The sequence below is a fragment of the Pseudogymnoascus verrucosus genome (assembly GCF_001662655.1).
Source record: "Pseudogymnoascus verrucosus strain UAMH 10579 unplaced genomic scaffold scaffold_20, whole genome shotgun sequence".
NCBI lineage: Eukaryota > Fungi > Ascomycota > Leotiomycetes > Thelebolales > Thelebolaceae > Pseudogymnoascus > Pseudogymnoascus verrucosus.
Genome location: NW_017263671.1, coordinates 387212 through 399597, shown reverse-complemented (window position 1 = coordinate 399597; position 12386 = coordinate 387212). Strand labels below are relative to the sequence as shown.

Genomic DNA, 12386 nt, shown 5'->3' with positions numbered 1-12386 from the left:
AATAAATAATTATACATCAAAATCAAATACCTTTACCACCATCATATCATGGGCAACAAAATCATAGCGACAACCTATATTTATGCCATCCCCAAAAGCAGACATATGTATCTCTACCATCTACAAATATAGTCCTAGCTGCCTATCTCTCGCCAGCCTAGCTACGTATGATACAGTCGTTGGGGGCCGACCAGCCCCAGTCACCCACTGTGACAAAACATGTCTCCTCGACGCCATCCCAAGGCCCCTGAGCCCGAGCCATTTTTTACTAAACCCTCCTTCTTTCCCATGCGACCCAACGCCTCGCTAACAGCAGGTAAATAGCACAGATGCTCTTCCGCGTGTACATCCCATCCCTCCTCCGCCCGCGCATGGCCGCTAAGCACTCAACAAACATCCGGGTCGAAACCCGTCCCAGTCACGTATTGGTGGGGGTGCTGTGTATGTGGATGTTGAGGCTGTGCACGGCGCGGTGTATTGATCTTGTGTGGTCTTCTCAGAAGGTTGGTTCGCCGACTGGGTCCTCGTGCTTTGCGACGGAGCCCTTGCCGCGCCATGTGCTGACGGCGTCGATGCCAGCAGCCGTGCGCTCTTCGTGCGTGCCATACGCCTTGGGCGTGAGCTTGATGAGAGTGTGTAAGGGGACCTGATTTCTGTCAGTATTTGTCTTCTATCTGGGGCTAGAAAATGGAACTCACAGCCATCCATGGCGACTCCGACTGCGATTTCTCCTTGTAGTACGCGTAGATGCATCTCAGCACTGCTTGATGCGTGATGATTAAGATATCCTCTGATCGCTCTAGCTCCATGATGATGGACTCGAGGCGGATGACAACGTCGCGGTACGACTCACCGCCGCGGTAGCGGTAGTTGTACTTGTCTTCATCGCGCGCAGCGAAGTCCTCAGGGTACTTCTCCTTGATGTCGGCGTATGTGAGACCGTCGCAGACGCCGGCGTCGAGCTCGTCGAGTGCTTTCCATTGTAGTTGGTTGTAGTTTGCGGGGAGATGGGCCCCGGTGGAGATGGCGCGGCGCAGGGTGGACGTCCAGACTGTGAGAGGGCGGCCGTCCTGCGGGTTGTCAGTTTTGATGGGTAGGGGATTATGAGGTTTGCAACTTACGCCTACGGACTGGCGGACCAGCTCGGGAAGCTTGAGAGCATACTGCTTTCCTCGCGAGGAGAGCTCTGCGTCGCCACCGATCTGGCCGGAAAGGTTGTACATAGATTCGCCGTGCTTTATTCTTGTTAGCTTCGAAGTGTATGGGAGATCAGCGCACTTACTCGTGACAGCCAGATGGAGCGGGGTTTTATGTGCAGGTTCATCAAATAATATACAATGCGGGATTGGAGGTAGTCGTGGATCTGGTTGATGATGACCTGAGCACCAATATTCATAATCTTGACATATGTGAGGTCCTTCTCGTCGCCATCCCCATCGACGGTCTCATAGACCTTCTCGTAGTTGCGGATGCGATTCCTAAAGTCGAGCGCCGCAGCCTCGGGATCGGTGCCTTGGTAGTCGGGCGAGGTGGTCTTGACCTCGAGGATGTTGGCCATGATGAGCCTCTCGTCGTCGCAGCGGGACTCGACAAACAGCGTGTCGATGCCCTCCTTGGTGCACTCGTCGTAGATCCAGCGGCGGCGCACGCGAGTCGAGTTCGTGGCGTCGAGGATGGCAATGGTGCCCTCACCGGCTCGGAACCACTTCAGCATGTCTGAAAGGGCAGCCTCGGCTGCTGCACGGCGCATCTTCTCGCCCGCTGGGTTGTTGGTGTCGAAGAAGTCGGCGGTCGGTTTTGGGGTGTCGGTGCGGCGGTAGGTGCCAACATTGAAGACCTTGGCCTCGATAGAGAGCCATTTGAGGTATCGTGTCACTGTTGTAATATCCCCAGTCAGTCTCCGTATTAACTAATTTAGACATAGCCGTGTATAACTCACCCTTCTGTGCAATCAGACTCTTGCCGCGAGCAGGCAGGCCGACCATGACGACACATATCTTTGTGTTCTCGACCTGGACGCCGAGGCCATTCGTCTTCTTTAGGCCTTTCTCGACCATCGTTGCGGTTTGTCGTCTGTGGGGGTGGGGGTTGAAGGGGATGGGGGGTCGCAGATTCCTACGAGACCATGGAGGAAGGTCGAGTCCGCGTCAATCGGCTGTTTTGGGAGTGGGTTTCGCGGGTTTGGAGGGTTCAGAGATGTCCCGAGGCACGCGGGTAACGGGTTGGCGGGGTATGAACCTTTTTTTGGGGAGTGTGAACAAAGGGCCTGGCACAACAGCTTTCAACGCTGAATATTTTTGGTAGATTTGAAAGATTGAAGATGTATGAGGGAGAGATGACGGAGGACTAGGTTGAGTAGAAATTGCTAGGGATCAACGGAAAGGTGGACAAATTTGCCCAGGCGCAGCTGTGATGGAGGGGCAAACTTGGGGGTTTGGGGGGGGGGGGGGGGGCAACCAGGGAAACTGGAGGGCGGAGGGCGGCAACCTTTGGGGCCAAGTCGGTGGATTGCGGGTGAGCGGGCGGCCTTGGCTCGTTTATCGGACCACACAGGAACCAAAGAGTCGACTACAAAAGTCGACAAAGTCCACAGGATTGCCGAATGAGGGAAGCCTATGGAATGTATTTTTTTGGCTGGGGAGTATGGCGGGTTATGCCTTATCCCTGGGTTGGTAGGGATATCCGGGGAAGGTTTGTCGATAAGAGGGGCGTGAGGGTTGTGACGGTGCTCTCGTGGTTGTCGTCGTAGTTGTGGAGCTCTCAAAGTGCCCTCGGGGTGCTCTCGTGACGGCAAGGACGCACAACGGACGGCAGAGAGAGACGTATGAATGGCAGCGATTGAGATGCAAATTGTTGATATATGAATAATAAACGGTATACGACAGGCGGTAGGCGGTAGACGACAGTGGATATCTTGTCGCGCGTGTGTCGTGTGTTTCTCTGGTGGTGTCGGTGTCGGTGTCGGTGTCGGTCTGACTGTAGGTGTGTCTTATGGCTAGTGTTCCAGCTTGCGTCTGAGCTGTGTCTATCCCGTGTCTGGCTCGTGTCTATCTTGTGTCTATCCTGTGTCTAGGCCCAAGGGGCGAACGGGGCGATGAGGTAACTTGTCTTGGACGGTGACACTGGGAAACACCAAGAATGCAGGGCTGTTGACTAAGTGCAGTAGATCCGTTAGTAGAGTCTGGTGGTATAGAGGCGGCTAAGGTCATATAGTACGGGGAAAAGCTGACATTGAGGGGACTAGGTCTCTATATACTCGGTATCTACTGTGCCTACTCTTTTCTTTTCTGATCATCTCTCATCTCCATCTGTGGGTTTTCTCATCACGAGGGCCCTCTCCAGCTATCTATTTCTGTGCACGGCTTGTCATACGTGCATGCATGCTGTCTCCTGTCTCCTTAGTATGGGCCTGGCTTAAGCCACAATCCTGGTCATCTACTAATCTTATACTAACTGGAGTTACCAGTGGTATTTACCATACAAAAAAGAAAACCAGCCGGCGACAATGGACATGTTTGCTTATATCTTGGAATATGTATAATATGTATCTATCTATGTATGTAAGCCGTATATAAAATCCGTATACTTCGTTCCCTACGGCTACCCACGGCTCTTTCCCCAATTGCCAATTGGCCCTTCTTGGCCCTCCCTTGCCCTCCCTCGTCCCCTGATCCCCCCAATCCCCGAATTTGAATATGGGACCCGCCGTCGGTCTGTAAAGTAAGTACCCCTTCCCCCCCACGAAAATCCAACGAAAATCCCCCCACGGCCACCCCCGTGTTTTTCCATATTTGGGCCGCCCCGATTCTCGGCGGCCAACGGATCTAACATTTCGTGTCTCGTGACTTCTTGACAATAACGAAGTACTTGTCTCCTTTCGGCTAGCTTCTCTTGTCCCCTAATCTCTAATCTCTAATCCATCCCTTCCCCAATCCCATCCCCATCCCCAATCCCCAATCCCCAATCCCATCCTCAAAATCTTCATCTTTCTCATCTCTGGCTGTTTATCATTCAGGTATAACTCGATAATGGGTATGTATATGCTCCATCAGCATACATATCAATATCCTCATACAAGTATACTCTCTATATTTCCGTTTCTGGTGCTCTAACCACGTGCCTGTCATGTCTCTCAACCTCTCACCCTCTCATTGTCTCCCTGTCATACACCATACCATACCTTCCATATACCATACTTTCAACCCCCCTATCCCCCTCATCCCCCTCGTCTTCATAAGGCGTTATTTCTCCGGTCTTGCCAGGATCTCATCTTCCCCTCCTTTTACATATTGCACGCGGCATCACATGAGCGCCATTGACGCTTTCGTATGCTCGCACAACATACGCCTCACACCTATCAAGTGATATCCCGATACACACACCCTCTATCTGCCACGCGTTTGGCGGCACACCACACTATTACCTGTACTTGGTCTCTCAGATGGCTGCTTTGGGATGAGCTGGGAATTTATTCTCATTGCTGAACAAAGTACTAACTATACATCCCCAGCAAGGCTGAGAGGTACTCTGCAAAGGAAACGAAAAAAACGAACAAACATGCCTCCCAGCCGAACCATATCGAGTGGGGTAACGCAAATACTCGAGGGGGATATTGACGCTCTGGAACACCACCGGAAAAAAAAACGCCTCGCTAGATGCCTAATATGAAGCCCCCATGGCATAATCCGCCATGGTCTGCGCAATCAACAAGGGAGCAGCCCATTGCAGGATAGCCCGCCTCAAACCAACCGGTCAAGCAACTCTCGTCCGACAAGCCACTCTGAATCATTCGTTGGAATCTGGTTGACCTTCTGCGCAGCCTCCTTGCTCGCCTTCGCCACGATCTCCCCCCAGGCGTGCTCATTTTGCCAAGCCCTCGCCTTTTCGACACTCTTCACACTCCAGTCCTCACGAGGCATGTTTGCCAACACCAAATCCGGCTCTCTCACCTCCATATATCCCTGCTGGACACTGGCCACCATCCCCTTTGGCCTAGGGAAGAAACGACCTGGAGACGACCCTGTTTCGGAAACCGCCAGCGCATGCTCTCTCTTCATCTCTGCAACGCTTGGATAGCCGGCTCCGGTGCTACCATTGACGCTCCACACATCCTCCTTCTCCGCCAACACCGCTGAATACCCATATAGCACCTTTCCCATCATTGCCTCCGCAACCCGCTGCTGCTCTTTCTTCATCTTCATCATCTCGCCCAGCTGCGCTGTGAGGCGCGCTTGTTTCTCCGCAAGTGTATCAGCCCGCAGACCAGCATATTCAGATGCGGATACTGGGAAGGCCGGGGAACCCAGGAGATCAAGGTGTCCCGCGTTGCGCCTCAAGGTTGTGAAGTCTCCTGAGATTGTGTGCGTATGGGAGCGCCACGTGTGTGATGCGCTTTGGGGGCGAGTGTTGCCATTCTTGTGGGTTGTTGAGTTATCCTGGCTAGGTCCACGGCTGTGTGTTTTGCCGTTCTGGTCATAGGTACGCTTCGAAATTGACAGAGTCGTGCCGCCATTCCCATTTCCATTGCCATTCATAGCGCCATTTCTGGGACTCTTCGCAGTTGGTAGAGACATGCTGCCATTCCCATTTCCATTACCGTTTCCATTACCAGTCACACCACCGTTGGCGCCATTGCTCGGTCCCGACGCTCCATTGTCCGGATCATCGCCGTTCCGCGGCCTGTCCCTGCCGTTTTGCTGCTGCACCGTTTGTGGAGGAGGCGTTCGCATAGTCGCCGGCAGCGTGTGCCACTTCCCAGTCAGCTCGTATGCGCTGGGGAAGTAGCCTGCCACGTCGTCTGATGATCCGTCCACGGCAGGCCTGGAGTGAGTCTGAGGTGGGGTACCTGTGAACTTTGTCATCATAGACGGATTTGTGGTGACGTTGTCGTTATTGGGTCTAGTGGGGATCGGAGCGTCTAGCGTGTGTGTCAATGGGACTCCATTTTGGGTCTCCGTCTGCGCTGGCAACGAATTCACGTTATTGAAGGGCATGTTCTGGTGCTGCTGGCTGGCTGGTTGCGCCGAGAACTGGCCCATGCTGGGGTACTCGTAATTCTGGGGAATGAAAGGACCCACAGGAGGTCCCTGGCTGAAATCTTGCATGTTGTTGAAAGCAAGATCATTGCCCGTCTGCTGCTGTGGGTGCATGTGGGAGTGGTTCGATTGGCCGTAAGACATATCGTTCATGCCGAATGGGTACTGCTGCTGGGGTTGCTGTGGTGCAAACTGCAAGTTTTGCTGAATTTGATTGAAGATTTGCCCATTGCTAGGTTGCTGGCCTTGGAAGTGGTGGGGTTGATGATGTGGCTGGGGCATCTGGAGGGGTGGTGGAGGCTGCTGGCCTTGGTGAGCTTGCCGGGCTTGATAAGCTTGTAGAGCCTGAGCTTGAGCTTGTTGAAGTTGCTGCGCTTGAGCTTGCTGAGCTTGAGCTTGGGCTTGAGCTTTAGCTTGTTGGGCCTGCTGGGCTTGTTGGAATTGCTGTGCTTGCATCTGCTGGGCTTGAACTTGCTGAGCCTGCTGGGCTTGTTGGAGCTGCTGAGCTTGTTGCATTTGCTGCTCTTGAGCCAGATTTTGCTGGATTATCTGATCTAGCTGAGCCTGCGACACTACCGCCTCTCGCTCAGCTCGCTCTTGGGAACGACGCCGAGCATTATTCGAAATAGCCGTCAAGTGCGAAAGAGGCGTCCGAGGCCGACCAGTCACCGGGTTTATGGTTATCGGCTCCATATGCCCATGAAACGATGCCATTGCCGACCCATTCACCACCGGAAGTTGCGAAACATTGTTCTGCGCCGAGCTGCCATAGATTGCAGCGATTTGCGTGCGCACCTCCTCCTGCGTATACTGCTGTTGTGGCTGGCCCGGCGACTCGCTCGTGAACGTGAACGTCGGCACCACCATTCCGCCCTGGTTCAAAGGATTACCTCCTCCGACTGCACCACGTTCGTTGCCAGCGGATGGCGCACCTTGCCTACCGCGCTCTTGAGATGGCGAGGGCGTGAACTCTGGCGCGTCGGCACTGAGGCGTGGCTGCGCAGCAGAAGCAGCGGCATCCATCTTCTCCCTCAGCTCTGCAAGATTGCGTGCCATGATCGCCGCCTGGGCCCTATTTTCCGCCGTCGGAGGTTGTCGCTCGAGGCTCTCCATGATGGAGCGCATTTGTTCTGCCACGTCTGTGATAGCCGTGGAGTTCGCGGACGATGGGGGTGTGCTGGGCCTGGACCCATTGCTGGTGGGCAGAGCCCGTTGGACTTGGACGTGTTGGCCGGGGTTCGACATTGTCTGGGTTTCAGTGGAGGATGCTGCTACAGTTCCTAGAGAGGGGTCAGATTGACCTTTGAGATACATAATCTACAGAATGGTGATATTCTGGGTGGAGAGATAAGATGCACATACCATGAGTATTGAGCTGTGTGGTCAGCGCCCCGGGGTTCATGGGCGTGCCGCGAACTTGAGGAAGAGGTCGATTCGAGATCGGTGGCCTCGGCGCCATTGTTTTGTGAAAGTCGAGATTTGGATGTGTGTGTGGACTTGTGAAGATGATTGAAGTTGTTGATGGAGTTGATCAAGAGACAAGAAAAGTGCCGGTTGTTGGAAAGAAAGTGAATTTAGGATGAGTGAGAAGGTGAAGTTGTGGAGGGAGAATCTATCCTGCGCACAATTATTTTGGGGTTGGCGTAATGGCAGCAGCAGGCGCAATGACAGCAAGAAGAGGAGCTCCTGGAATCCCCATGATGTCTAAACTTCACTTAGGAACTGTCCGTCTCAGCCTCGTGCTCATTTTCTCAGAGAGGTAGGATAGGGGAGAGTGATTATATCAAATCTATGCAATTTATTTGCATACTCAAGGACTTTTGCATGGCGGGGACATGTCAAACACCAATATGACAAAACTTTTTGCCATCTACAGATACCTAACATAGACCCGTTCGTGAGGTCAGTCTTTCGAGCTGTGAATATCCTCAGGGGCGTGGAAAAACTTCAATCCGGCATTTGAGATGAGGCTGAGAGGCGGAAAGCTTGTTTACCAAGCTGCATTGCGCCTTGCAAGCCACCACATTCTAAAATTTACGACTTAGTTATCTATACAATTAAATTATACCAAGTTTACATTCTATGAATATTCCAGCCACCAAACAGAGCTCGTGATATTTATTCTTACATTTACACCCTCACACTCCCATCAACGACAACCCTATAACCGACACCTAAACTCGCCGACACCCCTACCGCTCGACCAGAACCATCATTCAGAATCGGTGTCCACCACCTGGCATTACTGACAGTATTGCAGTATTGAAAGCACGGATCTGCACTGTCGTTACCTATCCTATAGTCTGGGGGAAACGTGGCAACGGGCCAACATGGCACCAGTTCTTGAACGTGGTCTCGAGCTTTGGGGAGGCGGGGTAGGGAGCTGAAACCTTGCAAGGTGGGTCAGTTGGGTATGTGGTGGATGATTTGCGATAGGGATCTGGATGTAGAAATCGCCAATGGGCTGGGCGCACTGCGGGGGGACGGTCGAGTTAGTAGTGTTTATTTTGAGAGTTTTGAGTGGCCTGACGTATTGTTATGTGCAGCTTTATGGTGGAGGCTACAAGCTGGAACAGCCTTCCTCCGTTAAGAATCCAAGAACAAATGCCTATGTTGGCTCACCGGGTTTATCGGCTCAAATAGCTACAGCCCCATTAACCTCCTCATCGACGTGCCAGATTGGCTGGGGATCAAGTCCGGATCCAATTCAGCTTACGTCTTAGCCTTCATGGGTCAGATTTCACCCAACGGAACGAACGGGTGGAACGGCAGCAATGATTCCGAGTACGTTGTGTCAGGAGGCAGGATTGAAATCTAATGGTAGTTTATTCTCTCATCTATATCTTTTCTTCTATATCTCCACTCTATTTCTCTCCTCCTCTCTCCTCTATTCTATGTCTCTCTAGTTGCGCGCTATCGCGTCTTACGTCTATGATAACATAACATGAAGTTCCCCAGTAATATACATGTAGAGTGCGGCCGTATATGGTCAAAAAGTGAAATACAGAGAAAGTAGTATTGGTATATATGGCTGATAGTAAGATGATTCGCAAAAAGAAGAAGACTGCCACCTGCAGTCGGTGATATGATGGGTGGGTAACCAGACGCCGCCTCTTACTCTGGCGAACCACAGGAGAATGGGCCCCGGACCTTGCCGGCGCCGTAGCTGATGATCTATCGGGCTTTGTTAGTAATTTACTCATTGGGAAATGGATTTCTAGAGGGATCCAACTTACAATGTCGTTGACACTAGAGTAGATACCGGCCACCAGGACCACGATACCAATGATGAAAACACCGAGGTTGAGAGCGCCCAACATCAGGTTCTTCGGGGTGTTCCACTTGCCCTCGCGGAGAAGCATGAACCACATGAGCGCCGGCAGGTAGAATGTGAAGCCGGAGATGAAGAGGGATGACGAGATGGAGAGGAGGTCGGAGAAGAAGGGGATGACCTCGGCGATGATGAAGGCGGCGATGGTGGCGAGGACGATATAGATGATCCAGGTGATCCAGCCCATCCTGGTGTTGACGAAGCGGATGTTGGAGTTCTTGAAGATGCGGGTATGCACCAGACGTCCGAGCACAGTGGTGTTGATGGAGCCACTGATGAAGATGACTGGAAGGGCGATACCGAATGCGATGCGACTAACTAGCGGTCCAGCGGAGAGCAGCGCGGGGCTCTTGACTTCCTGGCCGACGAAGGCGTAGATCAGCGCACCGGTGACGGTGTAGATGAAGATCTCAGCTGCGCCTAGTGTCCAGACGGACTTCATGAAATCAGTAGGCGTGTGCATCTCGTCCATGAATGAGAACTGACACATGGCGAAGCTGTAGGCGAAGCAGATGTTGGTGATTGCGATGAAGCCCTCTGTGAAGGTGAGGTCCTTCTTTGGCCATGCAGACCAGTTGACGGCGGATAGCCCGCCTTCCTCGTTAGAGCTTCTAATACCAGTAGCGATGATGGTGATGCCGATGGCGAGGATGATGGAGGCGAAGTCGACGTAGCCGAGGATGGCAACCTCGGTGAAACTGGGCGGGATGGCAATGATCATGAGGATGATGGCCGAGATAACAGCGAAGATGATGGAGCAGATGCCGCTTCCCGTGATGTTCTGGAAGGCAATGGTGCCCGTCAGGCAGTGAGAGCCAACCAGGAAGAGCAGTTGCAGGATAAGCATGGCGTTGATAACCTCGTAGCCCCAACGACCACCCATCAGCCTTCCGGCATCAGGGTAGTTGGCGACCTGGGGGAAGTTGACCTTGACCTGTCCGACGATGTAGGCGGTATAGATGGCGATCAATCCAATTCCGACAGAGCAGATGACACCGGCGAACATTCCCAGCGAGGCAAAGGCGGCTGGGATGGACAGACTTCCCAGCGCGATGGCCTCGACGATGAGCACGACGGTCAGGCGTTTCCAGCCCAGACGGTTGTACTTCTGCATACCCTCCTCATAGATGTCTCTCTCCCTCTCGCTCTCGCTGGCATTGCCATACAGGCTCTTGTCCTTGTCGGAGACCACCCCGCTGGGGGGACTGGGCGTCGGCGTCGGCGACTCGGCCTTGCCTTTCTCCATCATTTGTGCAGAGTCCATTGTGAAAGTTGATTTCTATTGTGAAGGAGGAAGAGAGGAAGGGTGGCGGTGCCTGATCTTGCAACCGCTTTTTTGACGGATTGTCAAAGAGAGAAGATAGTAATGTATGAATACAATACGCATGAATACGTGTGCGAAACCGGTCTCTTTTAATCGGTTTAGTTGAGAGTTGTGGGCCCTAAACCTTCTAGACAATCTTGACTCGCTGGAGGTTGTGGGGATGGGATATCTCGCCGACCCACATCGCCACCACGGCGAAGCCCCCTTACCGCCGTAGAACGCCGTAGACGGCCGTAAAATCAGATTAGAACACAACTAAAATCGCATTAGAGCAACGTTAGAGCATACATTAGGAGGGACTACCGGCGACCTACCAGTGGCCACCTACTTGTTTAGTTGTTTAGTTAATAGCATGGAAGGAAATTGCCTCACTCCGGGGCGTCCGTGGTGCGTTTTGATGATGCTCTATTACGTTTCTCAGTCCCACTCTCTAATGATAATTCGTCGCACTCGTCCTGTTTCAACTCCGAGCTCCTCTTTCCCGTGTTGAGGCCCGCTGTAAATGATACGTATGTTACGTCTTTTACGTACTTGGAACATGTTCCCCCGCAAACTCATTCCTTCTATAGGGGGTTCTAACTCTTCTAATGCGATCCTAATACCCTCTTCGCTGCGGGGAAGGCAACTATCCCCAACAATTCCCCAATAATTTCCCCAGATGTGAGCTGAACGAACGACGAACCGGTCATCTTGGCACTGAAACCCCGCGATAAGGCTATGTTCGTCACCTAGGATCCTAGGATCAGGATCGTATGCTAATTGCATCTCGGGGAAGATGCACAAAATGGGCCTAAAGGTTTCCACATTTATGTCTCTCCACAATTTTATCACTGTCTCGCCGATTCCTCGTTTCGCCGTATTATGTGTCCATGCAGAAAAAAATGTCTCTCATGAATCCAATGCAGCACAGCCATTTCTATCATATCCCCTTCCCGCATGTCTTTCATTAATCCAGCCTTGTTTACTCATAACAAAAACCGCCAACCATCAGGTGAGAACGACGTTGTAAAAACTCTGCGTGCGGCTTAACTGATCCTTACAGAACATCACTAATGACATCACGAATGACCCTTTCCGTCCATTCTGCCACTCAACGATTCCGCGTTCAACGGTTTTTCCGTTTTTCCAAGGCGGTGAGGACCATTGCCGAAGCCTCCGAAGAATTAGCGCAACGGGTTGTAGCAGCCACTGGCAGATCTGCCTTAGTCAGCGATGCATCTAAGCTTTATTAGGTAAGACCGGGAAGGGAAGGAAGGGAGGGAGATCGAAGAACGGGAACGTCAGCCAATGAGAGACTAGATTATAGAAGACTAGACTAGAATTGACTAGCGTATCGGACAGGGAATATTTCCGCGACGACGCGCCACCCTCTTCATGCCCAACGGCAACAATCGAGAGTAAGCACGGCAGTCCACGGTTCAATGCAAAGAGGGAAGAATACGGGATTCCATATTTGATAAATGATGGTTATTTTTAAAAAGTATCATAATATCCCTCATATTAACATCTTGGAGTCATTGTTGGGACAATGCATAGCAGTTAGTCACAATATTATATTTTTTTGATTAAATTGCGTATTTTCAAATATTCTGGATGGCTTCACGGATGGCATAAACACTATAGGCGACGACGCAGTTGCTACAAAAGACCTCATATAGGTTCCGACTCATCGTTGGGACTGTGCGTGCAGAGCAGT

At 52.1% G+C, this 12386-nt stretch overlaps 3 protein-coding genes across 3 annotated transcripts; all 3 read right to left on the bottom strand.

Annotated features, from left to right (window-relative positions):
• Positions 1-15: 15 nt before the first annotated feature.
• Positions 16-2437, bottom strand: FBP26 (Fructose-2,6-bisphosphatase). Its single transcript, XM_018275026.2, has 5 exons — positions 1940-2437; positions 1283-1875; positions 1122-1235; positions 699-1070; positions 16-646 (listed from the first exon to the last, which is right to left on the bottom strand). Exons 1-5 carry the CDS (start codon positions 2055-2057, stop codon positions 497-499), a joined length of 1347 nt encoding a protein of 448 aa, XP_018130696.1. The 5' UTR covers positions 2058-2437; the 3' UTR covers positions 16-496.
• Positions 2438-4739: 2302 nt separating this feature from the next.
• On the bottom strand, positions 4740-7494 carry VE01_05562 (uncharacterized protein; the record flags this gene model as incomplete). The annotated part of the gene is made up of 2 exons (XM_018275025.1): positions 4740-7315; positions 7398-7494. The coding sequence occupies 2 exons, from the start codon at positions 7492-7494 to the stop codon at positions 4740-4742; spliced, it is 2673 nt and encodes an 890-aa protein (XP_018130697.1).
• A 1371-nt stretch (positions 7495-8865) lies between these two features.
• Positions 8866-11040, bottom strand: VE01_05561 (uncharacterized protein). The gene is made up of 3 exons (XM_018275024.2): positions 11005-11040; positions 9272-10945; positions 8866-9209 (listed from the first exon to the last, which is right to left on the bottom strand). The coding sequence occupies exons 2-3, from the start codon at positions 10628-10630 to the stop codon at positions 9150-9152; spliced, it is 1419 nt and encodes a 472-aa protein (XP_018130694.1). The 5' UTR covers positions 10631-10945; positions 11005-11040; the 3' UTR covers positions 8866-9149.
• Positions 11041-12386: the final 1346 nt, after the last annotated feature.

Coding starts and splice junctions, on each gene's coding strand:
- FBP26 (XM_018275026.2), bottom strand. CDS start 2,057: ATGGTCGAGAAAGGCCTAAAGAAGACGAATGGCCTCGGCGTCCAGGTC. Junction 1,236..1,282: donor GCTCCATCTGGCTGTCACGA/GTAAGTGCGCTG, acceptor ACAAGAATAAAG/CACGGCGAATCTATGTACAA. Junction 647..698: donor CGGAGTCGCCATGGATGGCT/GTGAGTTCCATT, acceptor GACAGAAATCAG/GTCCCCTTACACACTCTCAT.
- VE01_05561 (XM_018275024.2), bottom strand. CDS start 10,630: ATGGACTCTGCACAAATGATGGAGAAAGGCAAGGCCGAGTCGCCGACG. Junction 9,210..9,271: donor ACTCTAGTGTCAACGACATT/GTAAGTTGGATC, acceptor AAAGCCCGATAG/ATCATCAGCTACGGCGCCGG.